The sequence below is a fragment of the Platalea leucorodia genome (assembly GCF_965183815.1).
Source record: "Platalea leucorodia genome assembly, chromosome: 1".
Classification (NCBI taxonomy): Eukaryota; Metazoa; Chordata; class Aves; order Pelecaniformes; family Threskiornithidae; genus Platalea; species Platalea leucorodia.
Genome location: NC_138823.1, coordinates 24,544,064 through 24,571,006, shown reverse-complemented (window position 1 = coordinate 24,571,006; position 26,943 = coordinate 24,544,064). Strand labels below are relative to the sequence as shown.

At 39.1% G+C, this 26,943-nt stretch overlaps 1 protein-coding gene across 12 annotated transcripts in view; it reads left to right on the top strand.

Moving 5' to 3' along the window:
- The first annotated feature begins 2,442 nt into the window (after positions 1-2,442).
- VPS13B (vacuolar protein sorting 13 homolog B) overlaps positions 2,443-26,943 on the top strand; it is a 485,731-nt gene continuing 461,230 nt past the window's right edge. For all 12 annotated transcript variants that reach the window (XM_082316760.1, XM_082316766.1, XM_082316768.1 and 9 more), the window contains exons 1-3: positions 2,443-2,569; positions 3,264-3,441; positions 11,102-11,245. In XM_082316760.1, coding sequence (XP_082172886.1) covers positions 3,295-3,441; positions 11,102-11,245 — 291 coding nt within the window. In that variant the 5' untranslated portion in view covers positions 2,443-2,569; positions 3,264-3,294. The remainder of the gene's footprint in view (positions 2,570-3,263; positions 3,442-11,101; positions 11,246-26,943) is intronic.

Here is a 26,943-nt window from a genome sequence, read left to right as displayed (position 1 = left end):
CACTTTTTGGTTATATCTATCCTGCACGTTTCACTGAATTGCTGAAATACTGAATAAATCAGACTAGCTCAGGCAGCTGACATTTCCAGCAGGCATGCCCTCGTTGCTTCAGTATGCCCAGGTTCATTACTAGACACCACCTACCTGCTACCTGCAAATTCTGCATGTACTCTGCTCTCATCCCTTTGCACGTCAGAGACCTCTTGTAAGACCTCCAGCTGCTTTCATTTCATGCCATCCATTTCCTTTCTGTCAAAGACTGATTCCTGCATGGCCCCTTCCTCCCATTTTTTCTATTTTTTTTTTCTTCTGTAGGAAATAAATTATTCAGGGTGTCAACATACTTGAACTGGAACTGAGATGGAGGTAGTTATAATGAAATGCTAATAACTGCCAGGAAAATTACAGAGTTGTTCAGGGCTGCTGGGTCTGCCAAGCAGCTGCCAGGAGCACTACGTGTCTCCCCTACTCTTCTAGTTTACTGATTTTCACCAAAACAGGGCGTTGTGCTTCAATTCCAAACTTTCAGAAAACATTCCAGCGTTGATTGGATGTGTCATTCAAAAGTAATCACACAACGAACAAGGAAACAGAGGAATGTTTTTCTGCTGAACATGAGGGCTTTTGATGTGCGCTTAGGGTGTGCTTCAACATTACACTTCTCTGTTGGCACATCCCTCTGTTGTGTCAATGCAACTCTATAGGGAGGCCGTGCTATAAACGAGGTTGCTTCCATTAACACAGATTATTTCACCGAGCTGGCTTGCAGTGCAGACTCCCAAAAAGTTTTACCAGTAAAATTCACCACTCCCACAACTCTAGCAGAGGGACAGAAACATGTAGCGGTGGCGTAAAGGAACTCCTCAAGAACCTTTGCGCTAGAGAAATTACAAGTCAGAAGCACATCTTTAATTAAAGACCACTGATGCTGTTAAAATGTTTTTGTCCCTCACCTGCCAGCTACCACCTTTTAGCCACACGTTAACATGCCACAGCTGCTGAAGAACGGTCAGACGCCTCGCTCGACTACGAGCTGTGGGAGCGGTGACCTTCATCGTAAGAGGAAACACGTCCAAGCTGCTTCAACTCTTTCTGAGGTGATACTGTCTTACGGGCAATGATTCATCAGTGAAGATGGCATAGAAAGTGAGGCGACGGTGTATGTAAAACCAGGGCAGATTCATGATTAACTCAGCATGTTTATACCAGAGGCAGCGCAGACAGCTAACCCGTCAGGAGCTGGGGCTTTCAGACCTTGACTGGCTCAGCCAGATTTCAACATACGTACTGCTACAGGAGGTGGACCCCTACCCGAGGTCTCGTTGTTTGGGCCCCGCTTCACATGAACCTACCCCATGTGCCATATATTGCTTTCTTTTCTGTTTTCAGCCATGTAACTACACCGCGCAGATTAAACACACAGGATTTCAATTTTCCAGGAGGAATATGTAACTCAACAGGCGTACCCCAGACTTTTCTTTAAAACTCAAATCAGAGGCCTTTGTAAAAGGTTATTCATTATCTACATCAAAGCAGTGCCCACAGGCACTGCCTACTGCGCTTCACCCTGGAAAAAATGGGCCCAGGCTCTTTTCCAGATCATCCACATGCCAACCTGTGAGGAGCCCATTAACTCACGCTCTTCCAAATGCGGGCCCAGGGCATTCGCTTGCTGCCAGGAGCAACCCCAAAGGGACTCAGGGCTATTGGGAAGGGCGTTTATGATCAACGTATTGAGAAGAGCTCTGGGCACAGAGAAAATCGAAGGTATTTCAGAGTGACTTTCTTCTCTCATGCAAAACGGTGAAAGTCAGAGCCTAATCAGAACTTCACTCAAAAGCAAAAATGGAAAATGTCCATCTTTATTAAACTCACTGGAAACAACCAACGCGTTTGCCATCACTGAGATTTGCGCCACTCATCAATATAACGTGAATCAAAATTTGGGGCCGGAGTTGGCTGAAGCCCCACAAGCAACAGTAACACAGCTCAGGGATTCACGGTGCTGCGGGTTAAAGCCCGCCCTCCCCACGGAAGAGGCCTTCCTCAGGCGACAGGAACGTGCACCCACGCGGAGGCAGGGCCTCCGCCGCCGCCCGAGGGGACGGCAGACACGGACCCCGGCCCCGCCGGCCTTTCCCGCCCCTCCGCTTCCCGCCCATCGGGACCCCCGCGGCGCCGCTCCCTCCCGGCCCCTCCCACCTCCCTAACGGCCACCACCGCCCCGCCCCGCCCCGCCCCGCTCGCTGAAAACCCCGCCCCCTCCCCGGTGCAACTCCCGGCCACTCCGTCCCGCCCGTCGCTCCTGGCAGGCCGCGTGACCTCCGCCGGCTTCAAGCCCGACTTCCGTCCCCGCCTCGGTGCTCTCGACAAATCGCTCCGGCTGAGGACGTCGGAGGCGGCGGACGCTGGAGAAGAGTACACGCGTCGGAGAACCCGGAAGTGCCCGTGCGGCGGAGCCGGAGCGGCAGGAGCTGCCTGCGCGGGGCTCCCGCGGCCCGGCCGGCCCGGTGAGGGCGGCGGCGGCTGGGTGGGGGGCACGGAGCCTCGGAGGTGTTCGGAGGGGCAGGTAAAGGGGTTCTGAGAAGGCGTGGGGCTGGGGGAGGGAGGTGTGAGGGGTGTCCCGACGGTGTGGGCGGGGGGTTCCCGGCTGCGCGGGGGTGCCCGGGGGAGGCTGGGGCGCTGATGAGGGCGGGGAAGGGTCTCCTCAGGGGGGGCGGGAGGAGAGCGGTGGCAAGTGGTAACGGAACGTCGGCTTGGGCTTTGAAGGATTTTGGTTTGCTTAGAGTTAAGGGTGGCACGAAGCTGACGTTTTTGCCATGTGCACGATACTCAAGGTATCAGATGGGTGAGGTGTTTCTGAGGTGATGTTTTGGTATGGACTTTTATCAGTTAAAAGTGGCAGGGTTTCTGTCACTTAAATTTTATGTGAAGGCATGGTAGACTGCTTGACCTCCTTCTTCTCTGTTTTTTTGGTTTGTTTGGGTTGGCTTTTCTTTTGATTATGAGCAAGCCAGTTACTAGTTCCGATATATATATGTATATAAGCTGGAAATTTGTAAATGTAAATAGATGTGCTTTCATCTTGGTATATATTTCATCTTTATATGTAAGTATATGTATCTTTACATATAGACATGTATGTTTAGAAAGCAGAATTTGAAATATTATTTTTCACATGTCCAAACAATGTGACTGTTGCTTTATTGAAAATTAGGCTGACATCTATAAATAATATTTCATTGACTTGTCTTTTTTCCTAGTGCTTGATCTGTGATACAGAAATCTTCCAGAATGCTGGAGTCCTATGTAACTCCTATTTTGATGAGTTATGTGAATCGCTACATAAAGAACTTGAAGCCTTCAGATCTACAGTTGTCACTCTGGGGAGGAGATGTTGTACTTAGTAAGCTTGAATTAAAGTTGGATGTACTTGAACAGGTATGTTATGTTTACAGTAGTTACAGCCTGGGTCTTTGATTTAAAAGAAGTTGACTAAATAATTTACGTTGGCCTGCACAGATAAATCTTCATTTAGTATTCACTGTTTTTATTCTTATGCATATCCTTTTTTTTCCCCCCTGCATTTAGTTATTCTTGCATTTATTCCATGCCATTTGTTTAGTAATGAATGGTAATTCTTCGTGTATTCTGTAAGTTATGGGGTGTGAAAAGAAAGGCTTTTTTGTGGACCTGTTTTCTTCTTTCAGTAACCATTGTTTTACAGTACGAACATTAACTAAATTTCTTTTCCAGTCATATTTACTAATTGCATATAGTAACTAATCCAAAATGCCACAAAGTAAAGTAGGATCTCTTTGTAATTATGCGTACTAAACACAGATTTGTGTTCTCTCTATTGCTTTATGACTCCAGTTTTCATAATTTCAGTTGTATCTAAACTTTAAGAGTAAATGAGGGACAGATTTGATCAGCATGTTTGTGTAGATTAGATCAGAGGCTCCGTAAAACTTAGCCTTAAAAAGACAAGCTTGACCAAGTAAGACACTCAATACAGAATTTGGAGCCTGCTGTCAATATGAACTGGTGAAGTCTTAGCCAAGGGACTGTTTCCTTCTGTGCTCATCTGAGTTGACAACTTGAGGAGTTGAGTGTGTGAGATAGATAAAGCTGTTTTCTGTTGTGCATGGTGTAATGAGGCTTAGCTAGAGTCCTGTGTCCAGATGTAGTCCAACTGAAGGAGCTGAGAGAAATGCAGCAAAAAATAATGGCAGATTTAGACAATTAGGCCATTGAAAGAAGAATGAAATAGACAGGGAATCTGTTTTTAATTTTGAATAAAATAAGGTGAGACAAGATAGGGCAAGAGTTACATGGATGAGACAAGAAAGAATGGAATAAATTGCACTCAGGGAGACCTAGATTGGACATCAAGGAAAATTTTCACATGTTTTTATCGAATTATGAGGCATTGGAGTAGACTGAGGAGACTACATGGTTTCTATAAGGGGAGACCTTTTAAAATGTGAAAGAAATACTTATGGTTAATTATCTTTTGATCCTGTTCTGGAAGAGGAGAAAAATCTTTCAGAAGATCCTGTCCTATTTTCTGTGCTGCTGTAAAGAGCCTGATCTGTCTTCCTTCAAGTATTTGGTGGCCTCTGTATCTTCTTTCAAGTCTTTTGGTTCCTCATTTTCTTTGTACAGCTTGTCCATACAGCTGATATGGATACTAGACTGCAGTTGTGTAGGATATGTTCCTCCTGTGAATATTCAAAGCCTTTTTAAATGTATATATTATGGAATCAAAGAAGGGTTGATCAGAAGGGAATTCTGGAGGTCATCTAGTCCAACTTCTGTTTCTCAGCAGGGCTGTTGCTAGCATTACGTCAGATCAACTTGTGGTTTTCTCCAGTTGAGTCTTGAAATGTCCTTTCTTGGTTGTGAAAACCTCCTCTTTGGGTAAACTGTTCCAGTGCTATACCATGTAGGGAGAAAGTTTGTCCTAATAACAACTGACGACTTGAGATGAATATGTCAAACTTGCTATATTACCTGGCGCTGCCAGGATTTTGCTGCTGTCATCTATGTTGTTCCCTTTCAAATAGTTGCAGTTTGCTGGTAGGTGATCCCTGGCTTCATCTTTGTTTGCCAATGTATCAGCTGGGTACCTAAATGTCCACTGCAATCTATTGCTGTCATGCCTCTTGTAAAGGCAAATGTTGCCATATATACCTTTGCTCATTCTCATCAGCTTGAATGGGGATGTGAATATGTGATGAAAGCAAAATTTAGCTCAGATTAATTTTTTTTTTTTTTTTTTTACAGTATTTGGCTGTGTGTTTATGTGAAATATAGTGATCTTAATTTGGTTCTTGTTATTCTTTGGAACTTGCCTAGACCCACAGACTGTATTTAGGGTGTCTTTCTCTTTTTTGTAGAAGGGATGCTGCTTTATGCCTGCCCAGCAAAACTCTTTGAGTATGTAGTATGTGCTAATATAACATCCCCAAGCCTTTGCAGCTGGCAGGGAGCTCCCCTGAAAAGCTAAAGTCTCCAAAAAGTTACCAGTTTATGTTATTTTATTTGAATTCTCTGCCTGAATGGATCCATGATATCCAAAGTTAATCACTTTCACTGCTCTTCCCTTGTAACATCCTTTCTGTCCTGTGCTGTTATCCCCAGCATGGTTCCCTGCTCCTTATCTGGCATAAATGCAGCCTTAATTTCATGCTTTAGGCTTTGGATACACATGCACATACCCTGGATATCATTGTCTGGAGTTTTAAACGTTTTCAGAGGATTCCAGCTTTTGTGCAACTACACATGATTATTTAGGAACATTAGGATAGGTGCCAAACTACGTGCACAAAACACCTTATAACAGATCAGGGAACAAGTTTGCTTTCTCCCTTCACTCCTTGCACTTCAGCTGCTGTGCGGGTTCCCATGTCATGTTGCGCTCTTTCGGGCCACCAAACAGAATCCCAAAGAACAGATGAGAACAGAGCACAAACTGCTGTCTGTCTTCTAGAACATCTTGCTTTTAACTATTTTTGGGACCAAGTTGGAACCAGTACCTTATGAAATCAGATGTAATATAGCTGTTGACACAGAAGATTTATCAAACCCAAAGAGAACATTTTAGTACCTGAAAATACTTTGCATGTTTTTATGTATATTTATGTATGGTTTGTATGCTCTTATTGCAATAACATTCAGCTTAATTCAATAACTCTTTGTTTTTGTCCTTCCCCTGCCCTCCTTTTTTTTTTTTTTTTTTTTTTTGAGACAATACCAATTCTGTAGTGAAAGATGACTACTGGTTGGTACTTGGGTTCAACCTTCTAGGTACAATGTAGCTTTGGTACATAATTATGTCACTCTTTGAATAGCCAGTTAATTTTATAATTATTATCTTTAGTTGAAGATTAAATCTAATAAGATTTTGATACTAGGTTTCTTTTTTTTTTTTTTTTTTTTCCTCCTATCTGGGATGATTCAATTACTAAAAGACTAAGCATTCCAAGAAATTTTCCATCTGGCACACTGTACAGAAACTGCTTCAAGAAAGCATTTTATAATTAAACTTTAATATTGTTTTATGGAAAAGCCTTTTAAGCACTTCTGGCAACTTTTTTGTGAGATCACCGTGGTATCAGAGGTAACAGAACTACGTATGAACTTGGTAACTAGCTTGTGTGTAGTGTTTCTGTTGACACAGTGGTACCAAAGAGATAAGATATTTGGTTAGCTCTTCTTGCTGCTTGTGTATATTTCCATAACATCATAGCTTATTATGTTAGCTGTCTTACAAACTCAGAAGGGAAAGATGAAGTGATCTTTGATTGGAAGACAAAGGAGAACTTGATCTAAAAATTATTGAGTCTTATTGTAGTGTGGACTTTTCGTACCTGAAAGAATTTAAGAAGAAAGAAATATAAAAAATGGTAATGTACTTAAAATAATTTTAAGGAAATGAGGGCATTAAAATATCCTTACTGTAAGTGTCTGTGTTATGTGCCACTGGGTTACTTATGAAGTACAGCCTTGAATGTGAAGAAAAGTATTTGAGTTAATAATGACATGGAGGAAACAGTACTTGTTTATCACCCCAAAGTTTGGGACAGTCCTATATTTCAGAGCAAGGGGAGATTTTAGGGCAAGGGGAATTAAGATCATCTAGTCTGCGGTCTTGCATGATGTCGGTCAGTTATTTATGTGTCAAGCCCAGGAGTTTGTTTTCAGCCGTATCATAATTTTTTGAAGGATTTATATGATGTAATTGTAAAGACTAATCAGTCATAAGTACAAAAGATGTATTAGGAATTTCATACAGTACTTAATGAAAGGGGAAAGATGGCACAGGAAAGGAAGAGGAATAAAGATGGTCTTTGTTATGTTGTATTATGAACAAGTTACTAAATTTGGGACACATTTGTTTTGTATTGTCTACTGAAATAACACAACCAAGATTTCTCTGTATTGCTTTAAGGAAACTTGCTTGTGCAATTAGGATAATGTCAGACAATATTTGTATCTAAATTCCTTTGGAAAAGAACAACTGTGTCTTCTAAATATGCTGTGCATTTGGTCATATCACTTCATTCTGAAGGAATTCCTACTTCGGTTTCTTCAAATATCTTAGTTAGCTAGACAAAAATGAGGATGTGTTAAAGCCATCCAGCAAATGGTGGAAAAATCTCTGTTCTAGAATGCCTTTTGAAGTAAACTCATAACTTATGCTTGTGAGCACAAGTCAGGATCTAAATAGACATTGCAGTATTGATGAGTGACATAAAAATCACGTATCTGCTAGTCTGCAAAGGGAATTTATTTCTATTATTCTTAATAGTGATAGTTCATTGTCTTGATTCATGAAAGCATTGTCTCTTAAGTTGTAACGTATTTGTAGATTGTGTATTTTTTTGATCATTTATTTCTGTGGGCCCCCACAAAACTGTGGGACATAAGGTATTTTTTCATTTATTGTATGACCAGTGTAGCAACATCCATAGCTAAACTGCCTAGTACTTGCTTTTTGGTGGCTTAACTGAAATTGTCTGGATTAAAATTTTATTCGTGTTGATTGTAAGCCTAAGGCTGAATTTTTAGGGGAGAGGCTTTTAGCTAAAATCCTTCAGTGTATTTATGAATGAGATGAAGAAAAAAACACTTTGTAAAAACAAATTAGCGATTTTCTTCAAACTGCTTTTATGAGAAGGTCTGTAACTATCATCTTTTGGAATGGGGACTTGAAATTAGATGTGATTTTGTATAAGCATGGCTGAGCTAGGAGTCAAGATTTCCCCTGACATGAGAGGTGTGGGTTTTTTTTTTCTTTTTTAAACTTTGTTCATGAAAGCTCATTAAACCCAAGAACTAATTTACAAACTGAAAGCTGTAATTTGCAAAAAATAGAGCTCTAATTTTGTGTACTTGTCTTCTCTGAAGATTTTGCCAGCAGTGAATGTACTGCATCTACTCTTAGCTCTTGGATGCAAGATGAACGTTTTCATAGTACCAGTAGAAAGTCTGAAGAGGTATCAGCCATAGAATGGAGATGGTGCTCATCTCTGTGATGGTGCTAGGTATTCATGCATAAGAATAGTTGACTCTTGGATGACTGATTAGAGGCTATCTCAGGATGCTAACTTGTCACAGTTGCACTAGTGTGCAACTGTGAACTTAGGACACGTTAGCTACTTAAAAAAATAAAAAAAATTTGTGGGTTTTTGAATCATATCACTAAGATTTAATTACAGGTTCAAGATGTTAGGCAAATAATGACATTAACTAGCTTCACAGAAATATTCTATAGGTAGACTTTATAATATATGACAAGTACTAAATGCAAAACCCAATTGTCCTTAGATTTTATTCATGTATAACTTCTATACAGCAGGGATAAGTCTAGTGTCAAGCAGTGCAGGCTTTCTGGATCCACTTCTAGATGCGTGTATCTGAAATTCCCTAGCAACTTGCGTGCTTGACCTCAGAGTTTCATGGACCTTCTGTATTTAACTCCTCCTCATTCATATGAGTACTGAGTCTAAGCATTTAAGTATCTAAACTGAGCCAGGGTGCAAAGGTGCTTAAGCTCCAGGTTGCCCAGTTTTGCCAGGTAAATTCTGAAGTTGTGAACAAAGGTTTATGTCCCTGAGTTTACTAAGAAACACAACAGTTAAGAACCTAATGGCCAAAACTATTGCTCAGCATCTAGGAGACTTAAATTCACTTCCTTTCTCACCCTGACAAGATTCACACCTATAGTTCCCAGCATCTAAGATGAAGACCCGAACATTAAGCTATAAGAAACTCCAAGTGAAGATATTTGTTGTTTTTTTCCCCCTGTTAAAACTTTAAACCTTTGTAGCCAAGTATGTTAGGATAGGAGATCAGAAAGGTAAGAAGATACATCATTGTTGTAGCCTCATAATTAGAATACTTAGTATTGAGAATGCTGACTTAAAATTCTGACATAATATCAAATATTGTTTGGTTTTGGTTTTTTTATTCTTATTTTGCACTAAGCACTTATTTTCATTATTTTAAATGTGATTTCTAGTCCTTGGACCAGGTCTCTAGCTGCAGGTGGCCGGTCAGTCTGATAAACATTAAGCTCATGCTTCCCAGGAGAACTCCTAAGGCTACTTGGGAAATTTCAACCTTTTGGATCCAAAGTAGATGAAGGCATCCAATGTGCCACTTACCTGAGATCCAAAGAATTTATCTCAACCCCTGCACCTTGTTTCCTGCTGACTAGCTGCATGTACCAGCTGGCTCATTGAGGCTGTCCTGCAGACGTCTGCTCTGTGCATTGACTGGGTGGAGTGCAAGGCATTTATCAGGAGTTCTGGACTGACTTGCACCAGTTTTTAAAGCAGTGTGACGTCCAAGTTAGGCCTTGATGAGGAGAAGTCTGGGTTTTGCCAATGAAGAATTTATCAACTTTGTATCTACTGAGCAGTTTGATGTGAATGGGGCAACACCTTGAATACTGTGGATAAAAAGACAAAACAAAACAACACAAAAAACAAACAAACAAAAAAACCAAACCAGATTAACTGCTTCTCTAGTGATTGCTTCCACCCTGATCATTGAATTACATAGGGATTCTGCAGAAGAAATAATACGACATCAGGTTTTTAGAAAGGATGTCATAAAATACATGAGCCAAGAGTCACATCAGAGTAGCAGTTGTAACTCTGCTTCTGGCATTTCCTAATTTAGAGTGCCTGGCTTTGTAACCTTAACAATTTTTAGTTTTTTAACACAACCATTTTAATGTCACTTTTGTTTTAATTCATATTACAAATATTGAAAATGGAAAACATTTTATCTGATTTACTGGGTATAACACACAGAAATTCTAAGTCAAACAAAGTGCACCAAGTAAATCTTTGCTTTATGGAGTGATTTTTTTTTTTTTTTTGTTTCAATTAGTGTTTTTGTGTTGACCCCTAATCTTCGGTTTGGCTTGTTTCCTTAACCTTTAACATTATTTTAACACTAGGAAAGAAAAAACAAAAAGAGTACAAACTGTACTTACATAAAATAAAGGGGCCAATTAAACATGTATCTAACAAAAAAACCTTCTCAGTATTTTTTACTAAAACTCTTTGTTGTAAGTACATCATAGCCTTTGTATGGGCTTCATTTTTGTTTGTGGCCAGTCTTAAGAGCACTGAGCTCTTACAACTCAAAGTACTAAAACATTTTGGAAGAAATTGCCTTGCTGTGGCCTTGTCCGTGTTTGTTTAATTCCAAATTTGTGTTCTTCTGAATAATGCAGGTTGCATCTCAGTTTATGTATTTACTTTCACCTGGTTCATTTCTGTTTTTCCCTTGAATAGTGACACATTTTGCAGTACCTTCATGCAAGAGAGGTGTTTTTAAACTGTCTTTTATCAAGGACGTGATAATGCAGATATCTCTTTTGAACAGACTAATTGTAATGTAAGTGTGTACGCAATTATAAAGCCACTTGCCAAACGCTGTGGCGCTCTGCTGATTTGGGGAGGGAGAATAACTTTTGACTTACGTTTTGTCGTAGAACCTTATTATTTTAAGTTACAGATGTGTCTTGAATTCTGATGTGTTTCAGTAGTCACTTCACCACTCTTTTTGTTGTTGTTAGGAGCTGAAACTACCATTTACTTTTCTAAGTGGGCATATTCATGAACTTCGGATTCATGTGCCATGGACAAAATTGGGATCAGAACCGGTTGTCATCACTATCAATACGATGGAATGCATCTTGAAATTAAAGGATGGAGCTCAGGTAAGAAATACGATGAATGCTTTTCTAACATTGAGAGGCTGATGAAAATAATAGCTTCTATAGGTCACTTTCTTTTAAGCCATCCGAAGAATCGGGTATGTGAAGCTGCCATCATTCATCTTCTGAAAGGCTAATATTATTCCCATAATGGCTAGTATCTTCCTTTATGTATATTTTAAATTCTTTATTAGCTGTAGTGGTGGTCTTGTGGATGTAAAAGTGTGTTAATAGTGCTCTGCCAGAATTTTCCTATGACTAGACAACAAATGGATTTCAAGAGCAATATAGCATCCTAGGTGCTTCCAGCTTCTGCCTACCAAGAAGCAGTGCTGGTTGCTTGAGACACTTGGGTGTGGCACCACTGGGTTTTTGGGATTTTTCAAAAGATGTGGTGTTATTACTGAAGGAGTGCTTTAAAGATCCTGGAGTATAATTCTTTTTTCCCTTTAGAAGTTATAGTACTTGCTTTGAGTGTACTTGGAAGACTTCTTACATGTAAGGGTCTCAAAGGGCTTTTTGTTTAGTTGCTCGCAATAATTTGTTAATTACACGATTTCACAGGCTCAGGAAAGATTTCGTTCTGACACAATGAAGCTGAAATACGCAGTGGCTCGATTTTGTTTTATGTCTAACTTAGTTAACAAAAAGTATTTGGGTATGTTAATGTTGAACTTGTTTTTTTTTAGTCAGTGTGATGCTTTAGAGACGTTTTGTGTTGGGGTTTTTTTGGTTGGTTTTTTTTTTTTTTTGTAAAGTTTTGTTCCTATTTCAATTTCAACATAGTCCTCCAGTTATATTAAGGATCATGCAAAAGAAAATTCCAATTTGAGCAAAGCTCTCAAGTGTTTGGTAGGATGCTTGATGAGCTGTTAACATTTAACATCAATAATTAGATATAAGCCAGCAAGAACACTGGAAAACACTTTTCCATTATGTTTGATATTTCTCGTAATATTCTTTACAGTTCCAGAGCTAAAAGCCTTTTGTTGCTGGAGTAGAAATCTCTAGTCCTGAGTATGCCACCGACAAAGCATATCCTTGCATTCTGTAGTTACACTTAATCTATGTGCATATGTGTATTTGCATATACACACGTGTATGCACACCAACAGCCAAATGCTAAGTACTTTTCCAACGTTAAGGTAAGATTCTGAGGCCACATGTTCCATCAGAAATAGCTTTGAGAAGCAGCAAATTACAACTAATTATAGAAGTTGCAGAAAAATATTTGTAGCCCATGACTTTGTGCAAGCCAGAACTAATATTTGATATTGGACCATGCAGATGGCTACTGCTGGAATGATCAGATTTCCTGCTTGCATGGTATTTGAAACTTAAATTTTGTGGTGCATACAGCAAAAGGTCAAGTGTCGCGAATGTAAAGCACTCAAAACAAGTATTTGTTACAGATGTTTAAGAGTCAGAGGCAAGAAAGGATTTTTGAAAATTGCAACTGACATTTGAACAAATTATTCAGTGGCATGTACACTCAGGAGGGTAAAATTTGGGTCTGTGCCATAGAAGGATTATCTTTGACTAACAAGAATGTAAATGAAAACACTTTTATGCTGTTTTTTGAGGCTATGGTTTAAAAAGTTGACAGCTTGAATTTTATTTCTTAAATTGAAATTTGAAAGTTTTTTTTTATAAAAAGAAAATGTTTTGACAAATTCTGGTGTTCTAATTTCCAGTATGACAATGTGCTTGGCTAAAATCAATTATCATAAAAATCTTTGTAATCAGTGAATAAAAAACCTGAATGAAATAGAATATTTCTGTGGAAAATGGTAGTAAAATGACCTTTCAGTGAATTTAGCTCCAACTGGAACTGTTCTGCCAAGAATTTCATATCACAAAGAGCATATTGGCAAGAAAGTTTAGTTTAGTTCCCCCAAGTTTATTGGCTTGATCCTGCATTTCCTTCCTCAGGTGAAACCTCTAATGAGCATGTGCATAACTTCACCTGAGCAAAAAATAAAGCTTCTGACCTGAACTTAGTGTGATGTGTATTCTTTGGAAAGGGGCTATTTCAAAGAATGCTTATTTTGAAGATGTATGGGGATTAAAACACACAGCATTGTTTGGAGCTATTGTCCAGTGAACCCTACAGGTTTTTTTGTGAGCAAAAAAGGTATCTCCCTTTGTATATTTTTGAGTGCTAGCCCCTTGGAAGTGCTTTTGTATGTCTGTGCTTTACTCTCACTAATGCTGTGTTGTTGTTAGTTCAGTTTCAGTGATAGCTTGGTGTTTTTTTTTGTTGTTTATGCTATTGCAGGATATCCTCCTCAGCTGAGATAAAAGTTTGGGCTAGACAGTAATGGCTCAACTTGTAGTTTTATGCTAATATTCTCCTTTTCTAAGCAGAAATGTTGTGTAAGTGGTAAGTTCACCTAGTAATATACAAAATCCACAGTGTAGAATTAGTGGTATTTTTAGTGAATTTTGAAGTTTGGACATTTTGAAGGTCATTGGCTTTCCCTTCTTTCTGTGCTTTTCTTCCGTCGTTTCCTTCTCTACAGGTGATACTACCACTTCCAAACCCAGAATGTTTAATAAATGTGGCTACTTTATAAGAAAATGAAGCTTAAGTGCATCAGGAACAGAACTTTGCAGTGATGAAAGTGGTGTTCTATTGAACATGCTTTATATGTGCTCTTTCGGTTATGATTTTGATTAATGCCAGTAACTGAAGTAGAAATTTGGTGTGAGGCTTTTTGCATTGCTGTTTGTTGCCTGTCAGCTTAATGCAACTGTGCCTGTTTCTTTACTCCTTTACTCCTGAACTGCAGCACTGAGTTTTAAGCATGACCATTTATAATGTTATCAAATTAATGAAATATGTTCGTAAGTATGATTTGAAATGTGTTTTTACACACTTAAATGTGGTTCTGAAGTTTGCTTGGCTTGTATTGTTAAGTTATGGTAATTGACTCCCATGAGACTGTTCTTCATGAATGTTATGTATTGTTTGAGAGCATGGCTAAAGTTCCAGTACTACATTCTTCTCATTACTTATCTCTATATATTAGATCTCAGGACTTTGATCTGGAATTGAAATCCCCTTGCTAAACCTCTGTTGATGCTGTTTCTCCTCCTAGAGTTTTTCTCCTTTTTGTCCTGTTGGAGCCTTCTTAACTTTTTTCTTTTCTACCCAAACATTTTTTTTAAGGCTATTTGAAATTCTTTGCTCATTTCTCTTCCCCGCTCCGTGCCACAATGCTTCTGTGCCCAAACCAGAGGCTTTAAATTCAGTCTGTGGAAATTGGGAAGGACAAGCCTGTGTCTGTTTCCTTCACCTTCCTGACATAACTAACCACAAGACCAATGTTCTTTATGTTCAACCTTGAATTCTGTGGTTTTTATTCTTGGAACTGACGCAAATGAGGAGATTCAAGGAGAAATGTATTATCTCTATTACCGCTTCACTTTTGAGTCCTTGCCTTTAATCAGGACATGGTGCATCAGGAATATGCTGATGTATATGAACATGAAAAGTCTCTCTACTCCAAGGATAACTAATTATGGAATCAGGGAAGACTGTTAGATACAAGCACTTACAGGGGCACAGGGAAACCAAGTAGTTGTTTGGATCAGCATACAGACAATTAAGCACTGTTCCTTTTGTGAGGCATGACAAAGAAGGTTTTGAAGGAATATAATAACTTTGTGGAAGCAGTGGAGAACAGCCCACAAGCACGACTGTCAGAATAGCAGACACATGCTCTTATCTGACAATCAGTAGATGCTGTCATCAAAGAATGCTGAAAGCAGAAATTGATCTTGACTGGGAAATGATTGAGATGGTAGATAGGGTGTGCAGAAAGGTTATGAAGGACTTTGGAAAGTGAAGACAGAAGGCTTGTGTTTGAGGGTATAGTTATATAAAGTGTTTGCTTAGGTAGTAAAGCTAGCTTAGGCGGTAAAGCTAGCTCCAGGTCTGAAGCAGTGCTTTGCTGTTTTTCTCCTTCTCACCTGGGTTGTAGTAGTTCAATTGGATGTGGCTGTATGGACAAGTGGTGTGTTTTTTTTTCTGTTTGAGTGTATACGTATGCTGTTCAGTGACAGCAAAAATACGGTAAGACTTGAAGTCAGAGGATTAACGAACAGTCTTTAGTGGCCCACCTTTCTGCTTTTCTTTTGCTTGTGTAGGAGCTCAGGGTCTTTATTTTTGACATATTTTCATTTTGTACTTACTCATTTTCATAGTGGTGTCCTTAGTTCAGTAAATCTGATACTGAGTTTTAACACTTGTATGCAAAGTTTAAGGTGAATATTCTATGGACAGCTGTCCTAAAGGAAGCAAATTATGTTGTCAGCTAGTGTTGAATCATAACCTCAGGTTAATGATGAATACGAAATTTGTCATTAAGCAGCCAGTTCATGCTGCTTTTATTTGTGTTTTAATAGCTTGACATAACAAGCTATAAACATTTGTTTTTGTGTGTGTACATACAAGTAAGTATATATAAGTAACAAAACAGTTTTCCTTATTACTTTTAATTAAAATGAATTCCTATGTGTACATAGGACTTTAAGTACAGTTTAATCTTCTCCAAAGGCTCAGGAAGGTTTGGCAGGGCTTTTGGTGGAGTTTTATGCCATTTTCTGTCAAGAACTCTTTCTGAAGAGTTCTTATGTTTTCTATGAATTGTTTGATGTGAAAAGAAATATTTTAGGTAAGAGATTCTCTTTCAAGGATACTGTCCTTCTAAGGGGGAAATACTATGTCCCACAAATCTCTTGCAAAAACATTTAGTAAGCTTACACTTTCAACAGAGGAAGCAGTAGAGTAAAGGCAGGCTGCAACAGCTGCTAGAAAAGGCCTTGCAGCATTTGGTTCAGACGCTTGTCATCTTTGTAATTCCAGTGTTTTCAAATGAGTGACTGAAGAGGAGACACTGAACTGCTTTGCTTAAAGCTGGATTAATGCTCATACGTTCTAGTTGGGCAAGCAAGAGTGACCATGTAATTTACTTACTTTTTTTCTACTAGGCGCTTTCATATGAAAAGTCTTTAAAAGCAAGGTATCTGACACTTTAGATTGCAGTAATTCTGCTTGCAAAAGAAGAAATTGCCTTTGCTGTGGATTTGTTCAAAGATGCCTGCAGGCATGTTTCTTAATACTGTAGCTGTAGAAGTTCTTCCACTGCCATACTGTTGCCTCAACCTGAATAGCTGGCTTGCTTACCTAAGTGCCTGTTACCACGCTAGTCATTTTGGACAGTTTTCATGTGAATTTGTCAGCATATTTCTTTTTGAAGCCCTTTTCAGGACTTAGTAATGGTGATTTCAAATGTCTGAAACTGATTACTATGAAAGGTGTGAGTAGTCTGACTTGATTTCTTCTGTGCTTGTGCCTGGCCCTAAGGAGAGCTTCCAATGTTGGTGTTCTGCCTACAGGCAAGGATAGAGGGGCAATCCTGACCTAATCCTAGTGCTTAGTCTGGGTGAGTGAGCCTTGCTTCTAGGTGTTTCTTCTAAAGAACAAGACTTGGGTAGTAAGCACTCTTGCCGTCTGTGCCATGCAATACAGGGTGACATCTGCATCGGCAGCGCTGTACCTAGCTCCTGAGAACACCCATAGGGACAGGGCATGATAAATTGTCTCAGTATCTTGAGAATACATGTGACTTTTGTGAGAAGGATCTGACTAGGAGGACGCTTTTCTGAGCAGCCAAACAGTGGATGACAGAGCAAGACAAGGAATGTATGAGTGCCCACTGCACCAGAACTGTCTGGTGGTTGTAACATTTTACCAGTTTTTCATTGTGACAGTACACGTGTGCATGAAAAATGTAAACAAGGTATGTTTTCCTTTCTTTCTGCCAGCCTGTCTTCTAAACATTGTTCAACTGGCTGAAAATTAAATGCTTATTAGAAAGATTTAAAACTTGATAGTTTCATTCCATGAAATATTTAGTCCTGCAAATGTCAACATTATCCATGTTTAAAAAGAGAAGCTAGGAACACTGTGTCAGGCATGTTTACTGTGGTAGCAGGTTCAGGAACAGAAAAGCAGTCAGAAATGTGTTTGGGGCTGTATTCTTACTAAGGAGCTCAGATTTTGAATGCAGGTTATTTCAAGAGGAGTGCTGTCAAAATCAGCCTAGTCATTATTAAAAAATGTATTGAGATTGTATAACACCAATGATTTTCAATAGGTTTTTTTGTATTCAAATGGATGCACTTTGTGAACTCTAAGTGTAATAAAGAGAACACAAGGCAAGGGTATGGCTCGGTGTTGGTGTAGGTGCTGCAAGATAAGGAAGCTGCCAGGAGCTCTGTATGTAGTGACGCTTTTCCCTTCAGTGCCTGTAGCAGCTGGAGCAATAGTACCTGGTAAGTAAATGTTGCCTTTCCTCAGCTTGCCTGTTGTCTTCTGAACAAGACCTTCTCTGTGTACCTCTTGGTGATGTAGTTCAGATCACGTTTGTGCTTTTGAAGAAATCTCCTGGTTGTCCAGACTTACTGTGCTTTGACCTCCATCATGGGGTGGTCTCAGAACTAATGAGCTGGATCCCTTTTGGATGAAACTAAAGGGAAAATGTACTCTAGGAGCCTGGTAATGTGCTCCAGCTGCTAACTGAAATTAATGAGAACAGTTGTCTTGTGTGAGCTGTTAATAGAATCAATACTCTGTGATCACCAGCCATGGTGTGGTCTCAGATTAGGAGCACCGTGAATCCCGCTAGACAAGTTGATGTTTTTTCAGAAGTTATTCGGGCTGTCGAGGTTCAGAAAGTCCATGTCTAACCCACATTTAATGCCTGCTTCTCCGCTTTTCATAGTTAGCGTGTCTGTGACAGTAGTCATCTCACAAAACATCTAATTATGGACATGGTGCAAGCACCACTTTTTAAAATTTTCCCCTCCTTTATGAAAGCACATCCCTCTAGTGTTTTCTGAGACTGCACTAAATTTGTATGTTACTCTTATTCAAGGGTTCGGGAAAAAGTTTACATGGTAAGAAAGCAGAATCTAAGCTTCCAGAAGGATAGATTTTTTTTTTTTTATCCATCAGCTGGTAGCTGTACAGCTAATTTGACATGGACATATTATCTTATAGCTGCTATACTGGTGGAGGACTGCTGTTTAAAAACAACTTTCTTCCAGAAGTAATAATGCCTGTCAACTGTTGAGGTTCAAGCCCTCAGGTTCCCTAGCTGCCGTGTCATGATTTGTGGTACTTTGTATCTTTTAGTGTACTCATACAGTTTGTCTTAGGTGTGTGGACTAGGCTTCTTGTGATCTATTCTAAATTGCTTTTTTCCATTTCCAAAACTTAAATATTTAGAATTAAAGATTATTTGGTTTTTATTATTGTTTGGCTATATTGGTTTAGACTGGCTCATTGCCCTTTTAAGATGTCTGTTGTGTGTTCAGGAACATGGCCTTGCTGAAGAGGAAATATCACTTTAAGTGTTAAACAACTCATTGCCCTCCAAAAAACAGTTTAATTGTCCTATAAGTTCAAGAAGGACATACATATATTTACTTATGTATAAGCATGGGTTATATACATTAATGTTTTAATTCTTTATACATACAAGTACTTGCACATGAACTTCATTTTAACTCCCAAATCAAGGTCCCAGGTTTGGAGGCTGAGCTTTTTTTTCCAATGCTTGTGCAGCACTAGCTCTGTACTTCATTTAATATATGATCTTTGTATAAGCTGTTAAACAACCCTGCAGCTGCAGAGACTGTTAGTTTAGTGCAAGGAACGCGTTTGGAGCATGCCTTTTTAAGTTAGTTGGTCTTATGCAGAACATCATTTGGAGATCTGCCTTTTTCAAGTAGCAAGAGGAAAGGATAATGCAGGTAGGAGTAGTACATGGAGGAAGGCTGGGGCAGCCAAGTGGGCAAATAGGTTAGGTGAGAAGAGATTAAAGCCACCTGGTGGATGTGGAGGAGAGAGGTGTGTTTTTGGGGTAGTTGGTAGTGGTCCTTTAAGCTTTCATAGCTTTACCGTTAATTCTAAATACATCGTTTAATCAGATGAGGGTAGCACACTTACATGAAGAATTTGTTTACCTTTGAATACCTGACTAGCTGAGAAATCTCTCACTTCTTTTGGTGGAATGCTGTCAGGATGCTGCATTTTGGAAAGGTATAATCCTAATTTTGGACATGTTGGAGTAGTTTTCCACGTGTATGAATCTTTTGGGGAATCTTGCATAGCACTGAATTTCTTGAATCTGTCATAATATTTCAGTCTTAGTAGTTTAATATATTATCATGTTCTCCTATGCTTTGAAAATTATTCTTTTTTTTTTTTCTTTTCTTCAGAGTGGATTACTAGAACACAGTTATTTCATGGGTTTGTTCCAAAATAGATGTGTATATGGGGCTTGCTGTTATCTGGGTCAACTTGTATTTCAGCAGAAATCAGTGCTTTATGCAACATGTTTCTGATTTGCGCTTTTTTTAAAGCGTTTGGCTTTTGGGAAGACACCTTTTAAATGAATCTTTTTTTACTTTCCCTTCTTCAATTTTGTTTATTGCCTTATTTTTTCTTACCGTTTTTTTTTCTTTAAATTTCTAAGTGTTTTGTTTTAAAAACACTGAAAATTTGGGCACTGACTTCCTAATTAGCTTCCTTCTTTCTATTGAGTGCTCCAGTTTAGCTATAATTGTGCTTTGATATTTGGCTGCAGAAGTTGATTCCTCTTCTTTTTGTAACCTCTTCACCCTTCCATGCTAGGTCCCTTCCTCTGTCAGTGTTCCCAAGTTCTGTAAAATATGGTTTTGACAAAAAGTAACAAAATAATATCTCAGCAGCTCCTCTCGGGCTTGTGAGTATTTTGCCTTGATTCTTATCATCTTTCCTTCGGTTTACTTAGCTGATGGAGCTCGCTTAGTGCCTTCCGTCTTGCTTCCAGCTTTAGCCTACTTCTTCCCATGTGCTGGCGTTCATCTTAAAGTGAGGCAAATTGGACAATTCGCTAATCTCACAAAAACCAGAACCAGCCCCCAAAAGGCGATGAGGTTGATTGATTTCTTTGTTTGTTCTGTATTAGTGTGTTGAATTAGTTAGCTGGCTGATCAGGTGAGGGCCAAAGATGGCATACAGAGAAGACTCCACGTGTAGGAAAGGCTCAGCTCTGCTTAGCTGTGTTGTCTAAATGTGTCCTTGACTGATCAGTCTCATCCCACTAGATGATATATTGAGTGGTTATCAGCTGACCTGCTGGACTGACCTTTCCAAATGATAGCCAATGCTTCCCCCCCCAAGAGTAATTTCCTGGAAATAGAGAATATTCAAGATCTGGTGCTTGTCTATTGTAATGCCATGTCAATGCACTTCGCAATTTCAGTTGAACATACAGAGTGAAGAAGCAGACCAGGTCCGTTTTCAAAACTGAGTTGGTTGAGAAATAACACGGTGAGAATTCAGAATCTCAAGATTTAGCATTAAATCAACAAATGTTCATATAATGTTTCCCAATACTATCATCGTTGATGGAAAAATAATTATTTTCATGTGCTGAAAATGGAAGTCTTATGAGCTTGTTGCACATGGGCTACCATTCCTGAAAACAAGAGCCACATACCAATCTGTGAGACTTTCCTTGGAACTGGAGTGTATTAGGAGTAGAGATTTGTTGGTACAGAAGCTGCAAACCGTGCTGGGAGTATGTCCTGGCTGAAGCGTTTCACCATTTCTGAGTTGTGGAAACTCGCATATTCTTGGGAATATTTTATTGTTATCAAATAGGGTACAAGTAACAGTAATTTTAACCCACTTCTCTCTGTGTTTCTCCCTCATTACTCTTTTATTTTTGCTTCCATAACATTCTCTGAAATTGATTCTAGTATTTGACTGTAACTTGCCACTGGGAAGTGGCACTGTTGCCACTGGCAAGTTATGTTCTAGTTAAAAAAAAAAAAAAAAATTAGAAATCAAATTATGTACGCCAACAGCCAGTAAAACCGCTTGACCCCCAAATATGCACATTTCTCTTTAGTCATGCACATAAAAACTTATAAACCTATGCCAAATGTCAGTGTTAACAAAATCTGCATTATTTATTTTAACCCAAAGCAGGTGCTTCTCTTTTCTGCATGGATAATCACGTTTCTGTGCTCACCTCTGTATGAGTTCTGTTGTGCAATACAATTTCACTTTACTGAGCTGCCTCTTACACATTTCTTTGGCACTGAACGTTCATACATATCCCACTTTTGTTGTTATTCCCACTTTGTCTGTGAAGTAGTTAAAAAGTTGACAGTTCAGTAGTGTTGCCCATGTGGAGGGGAAGAGTTTTTGTCTCAGAGGAAGCTGATGTTGCTTCTTTTACCAATTTAAAACTGTAGTTCCATTATTTCCTAGTTTGTTGCTTTAGATTCCCTTGCTTGGGGGATCATAATGTTACTTAACAAGTGAGGAAGCAGCAGACCTACTTACCTGTTTTGTTGCATTGGTGTAGAAAGCTTGTTCTTTATACATACGTTTATGTGTGTGTATATATACACGTGTGTGTGTGTATATGTGTGTATCTATATATGAATATTAAAGACAGCTTCACATCTGACTTTTTCACTATTGCTTGATGATAGGGAGGAACAGTTGGGACAGGAAATATAAATAGCATATAGTACATAAGTAACCAATTGCTTTACAAAGTCATAATTTCACTGTTATTCCATGTTTTAGTAAGGCAGTGATAGCAGTGAAGAGCTGTTTTCTGACTGTTTGGTGGGCGGGCACTGTCATGTATGCCCAGCTGAATGGTAGTCAATGTATATTTAACTTATTTCCTTTCTTCCCTCAAACAAACCAAACCATTTTTTTCTTCTGGAGTTCTTTTATGGACCATCTTCACATGTTCTGTAATCACTAGAAAACTGCAGATCCCAGACTGAGTATTTACACTACATAGCACAGCTATATTCTGGAAAGTTTACATTAAGATTGTGAATGTTACAGTTCTTCATATTTATAGATCAAATCAGCTGAATTTGCTGTGTGCAGAGAGAAGGGGAAGAAGATATGCAAGGGATTTCTGTGCTGAAAAATGAACGTGGAAACTGAATGTCAGGTTGAACTCTTGGCGAAGTACTAGGTAGAAAGCGCGTTGTTGAAATGTAAATAATAGTTTTGTTCTGTGCCAGCTAGGATAGGTTGTATCCAGTACTTTTTTTTTTTTTTTTTAAGTGGCTGTGCTGCTAGGGAATTGAAGGGATTACATGTAGCAAACCAACATCTTAGTAAAGAAATGGATGGCATAGTAAGTAAAATACTAGAGCTAATGCAGTGATGACCATTGTAACTTGTGTTTAAGGACTTTGGAGTACATTGTGGGTTTCAAAGTTGTGGTGGATTTGAATATGAATATACTAGAATTGCTTTTAGTGAAGCTTATTGTGGTATGTTTCTTTAAAAAAAAAAAAGTCAACAGGTTAGTAAATAGAAAAAACTATTAATACCTCCCACTAATGCTAGTGACTTGCATATTCTAAAATATTTCAGATGAGATTACCTGTGTTAAATTTAAACTATTTACTGTCTGTGGGATATGTATGAGTACAAAGGGGGTGTGTGCGTATGCACACAAGTTTTCTGAAATGAACTTTGAGTGCTCATGTTGGAGAAAACTTCATCAAACTTAATGGTACCTCCAAAAGGTGACAGGGCAGTTTGGTTGTTGAGGTCTTCGCGAAGTTCACTCCTGACATAGGTCCCATTGAAGATAAACCTTTGGCTCTGTATCTCATGCTGTTAGTATCTTGCACTCCAAAGACTTTTAACCTCCAAAATAATACAGCTGCTTTGGCAGGTCATGCATGGAGGTACAGTGGAGTTTAACAAACTATTGTATTTTGAATAAACTTAAGAAAACTAGTAATTGTACAACTTAGGAGTTGCTTCAGAGTGACTGTTTTGAATACAATGACACATGCTTCTGAGCTTATTACTCTTCCTGTGATACTGCCTGTCACATACAGATACGTACAAGTATCACATCAAAATTAGCAGGGAAAATAGCACAACGTTTTGCCAGAAACTTGTGCATTAATGCATAATGATTTTGGAAACATAGAAGTATCCTGAGTGCCAATGCTTAAAAACATAACACAAATGCTCTATCTGTAACTTTATGTATTGGGAGACTATCTATGACGACAGCTAAGACGATGATACAAAAGTTCATCTATTTGAGGAACTGCGCTGTGGGATAGTCCTGGGCAGGGAACTAGCCAAATTGGTATGTGTTAGCCAGCCAGCAGACCTGTTCCTCCCTGCCACAGTCCCTTTCCTTCCTTATGGTGCAGAGTAGGGTGTTCAGAGAGTGGAAGCTGGCTTGTACGTCACTGATGAAACTGAATTTCAAATTTAAGGCCAAGTTGCATTTGCTGTTACGCAGCTTGGGGTTCAAACCTGCACAAGCTGCTTTCAGAACAAGGTTGTCGCAGCATAACAGTCTTTACTGTTCATGGTGATGCACCAGCTAGAAAAGGTTGTTTGGTTTCTTTTTTGCTGTGGTTAATTTGATGAATTGGTAATTGGGAGTGATGTTATGGTATGTATTCTTGAATTTTGGAAAGTAACCCATTTGCACAGGAACAGAGACAAACAGTGATTCCTGCAATGCTGTTGCTACAGAATAGCATTTCAGAGCAGACCTTTGTTTTTTTCAAGTTTCTAGGAAAAAGCCCCAATATTAATCTTTAATACACTTGATTACTGAAAGTAGAAGCCAACAAAAGTATTTATTTATTTTAATTCTGCAATTAAGGTGGGCAAGTAAATCGAAGAGTTGAAACTCAGATACCACAACCTGACTGATTTATATTCTAGAAAAGAGGTTTGCTAATGCAAATACTAACATGTAAGTGGTGTATTTCTCTTTATAAAACACAGAAACTGTTCTGCTGTGTAGATACAGGTATATAAAGTAGAAAGATAAAGAGAAATACTTGTACCTTTACTGATTTTACTTAGCTTTTTTTTTCTGACCCGCTTACAGCAAGGAAATACAATGCTAATAGTCAGTGTCTTTGTTCCAAGGTACAGGGTGAAAGGATTTATATATCATTTTTGGCATAATTCCTAGAAGTCTAGGGTCAGATTCTGATTCAGCTTTCCCTGGCGTAGGTCTGGAGTACCTCAATTGATTTACTTTGGAGTAATTCCAGATTTGTCCCAATCCAGCTGACATCAAATCAGGACCCTACAATCCAGCTTTGTTTCATGTAGTCGGGTGAAGAGTTTGGATTGGTATGGTTTAACGGGGAATGAGGTGAGGTAATGCATTTAAAAATATTTCCTTGGAGAGGAAGTAGATTTTCCTCATTTGTTGATAGATTAAAGCATAGTTAAATTTGCTGGAATGTATTTTAGCTCCTCATTATAGCAAAACCTACTATTTCAGAATGGGCATGATTACAGATTTTGTAGTGGAAAAACCCTGTAATTTATCCACCTTTGGTAAAAGCATCTTAAAATTCCAGAAGACAAAATACTCTTAATTCTTTCAAGTACAAAGTGTACTCTGAAATTATAGCTTGTTCTTTTTGGAAAGAGTGGTATTTTCTCTGAAAGGGTGTGATTCAATTATAATTTATTGGATGCAGTTATTGAACTTAAGCAGAAAAATTCCCTTTATTCACCTATTGCTTGTGACTTACCTTACAATACCTGCACTTAGAGTGGTTCCTGCTAAATAATTTTGATGCACAGCTGATGTAGCTTGTGTTTTATTTTGAACACTTAGGGGCAATAATAAACTCTATCCCAACGAGCTGCACTTTCCCAAAAGAATGGGGAAATGTTCAGGTTTAAATGTGCAGTTTTTTTCGAAGGAAAAATCACTGTCTTACCTTTTTACATGCCACGGAACCCCAGGGAAATGGTACTGTGCTGCTGGTGATATCCTGGACCATCTTCTTAGTTTAACTCCAACTGTTAAATAAACATGAACTTTAACTGTAAATATTTATTTCTTTGCCTCTGGAGAAAATAGAACAAGCTTGATCCCTCTATTGAGAAATATGAATTTTTTTTCTCCTCCCTCCCCCAGCTTTGACAGGTTTGTTTAGTGGTTCTGCCTCTGACTTGCTAGGAAACCATATCCTGAGGCCGTCACTGTGGCTTACTGAGGATCCTCACTTGGTGTCCTTTACCCAGGCACCCATCAGCTTTGGACTGGCTGGAGTCTAGCAGGGCTATCTATCAAAGCGCAAAGGTCTAAAGAGCCCAGAGTGCTGTAAGGTGTTGCCCTTCATTTTCAATGTAAGTCCTTATGCATTGCACCTAGTCGGAGGATGAATAACACAAAGCTGCTTTACCCTTTTTATTTTATATGCATGAATCATTCTTCTGGAAGATTTTTGTCATATAAAGGGCTCTATTGATTGGAGTTATGTAATTTGCAAGTATTTTCAGTTAAAGCTGAAAATGTATTTTGATTTCATTGGATAGCGAGGCTTTTTTTTTTTTCTTTTTTCCCCTGTTAGCCTGTCAGCATTATTCAGCATTTCGGGTTAGTGTGGGACTCCCTGAAATGAGCTAACAGAGACTGCAGTAGCAGTAATGTGTAATTACTTAGAATTGGGCCCAAAGCTCATTAGTCCTGATATTTTAGAATTGTGTTGATAATTAGGGACTACTTTTCAAAGAACCATGGTGGTTTTCCACGCAGTTCTGTGAGCTGAGTGGTCTTCTGATCAGTGCAATTAATGCTGCTCCACAGTCTACCGTGGGGAGCAGTTGTGTTCCAGTCCTTTGGATGGGTGGGCTGCTCTTAGGTGACAGAAGATTGTCATATTTCATGGCTTCTAGGAGACTTTCTGTGGGTGAATATTGTGTTGTATATGTGTGTAGTTCTGCTGCCTTCTGGAAGCCTCTGCCTTCCTGCATCTCTACTGGATTCCAGGTGTTTAAGCTTTCTGCCCCGCGGTTTTTCCCCAGCAGGGCCTGATGAAGACCTGAGAAAGAGGGCGGATAAGAGTGTGCTGCTGACTCCATGTAATTCATTCAGCCTGTTCCTGATGGTCCTCTTTCCCATGTGTTCCTCAGATGTGGACAGTGACAGGGTTGTGGGGTAAATGCGTTGTTGTGGCAGTGGGAAGTGGCCATCTTTCCTGGAAGCTCTTCAACCCTTTTCGCAGCGTGCATTTAAATATGGGCTCATTATAGGATGGGGGAGAGGCTACAAGCCTCCTAGATAAAATGGTCGTGGGGAGCAGGCTGCCTGCTCCAGTGCAGTCATCTGGTGTGCAGCTGAGGCTTTTAGGAGAGGAGCCCAAAGGGAGCAAGCTACATGAATTGTCCTGCCATACCGCATATGGCCTGTGGGCTATAGGTTGTTCGTCCTAGTTTTTTGCTTACAATCATGAAGAACATCAAGATTTTGCAGTAAAATTTTAGAAAAACACTTAACAGCATGAGAAAAATCTGCTTAAGCCACAATGAACTCTCTTAATTCTTTTTACCAGCTTTCCACACAGAGGGAGCATCTGGTGGACAGAATAGATCAGAGTCCTGAGTGCATATGCTAGTGGTTTCATTGTCATCAACAGACATTACATTTTTGTTGATTTATTTTGTGCAATGAATAAAACTTCATTTCCTGCTTTGTTAAGGATGTTCTACTTTGCTTGACTTGTATAAAAATGAACTATGGTTGTATCCATATAAAAGTTGAAAGCAATTGGGTGGACATCTTTTTTTTTTTTTTTTAATCTACTTAGGC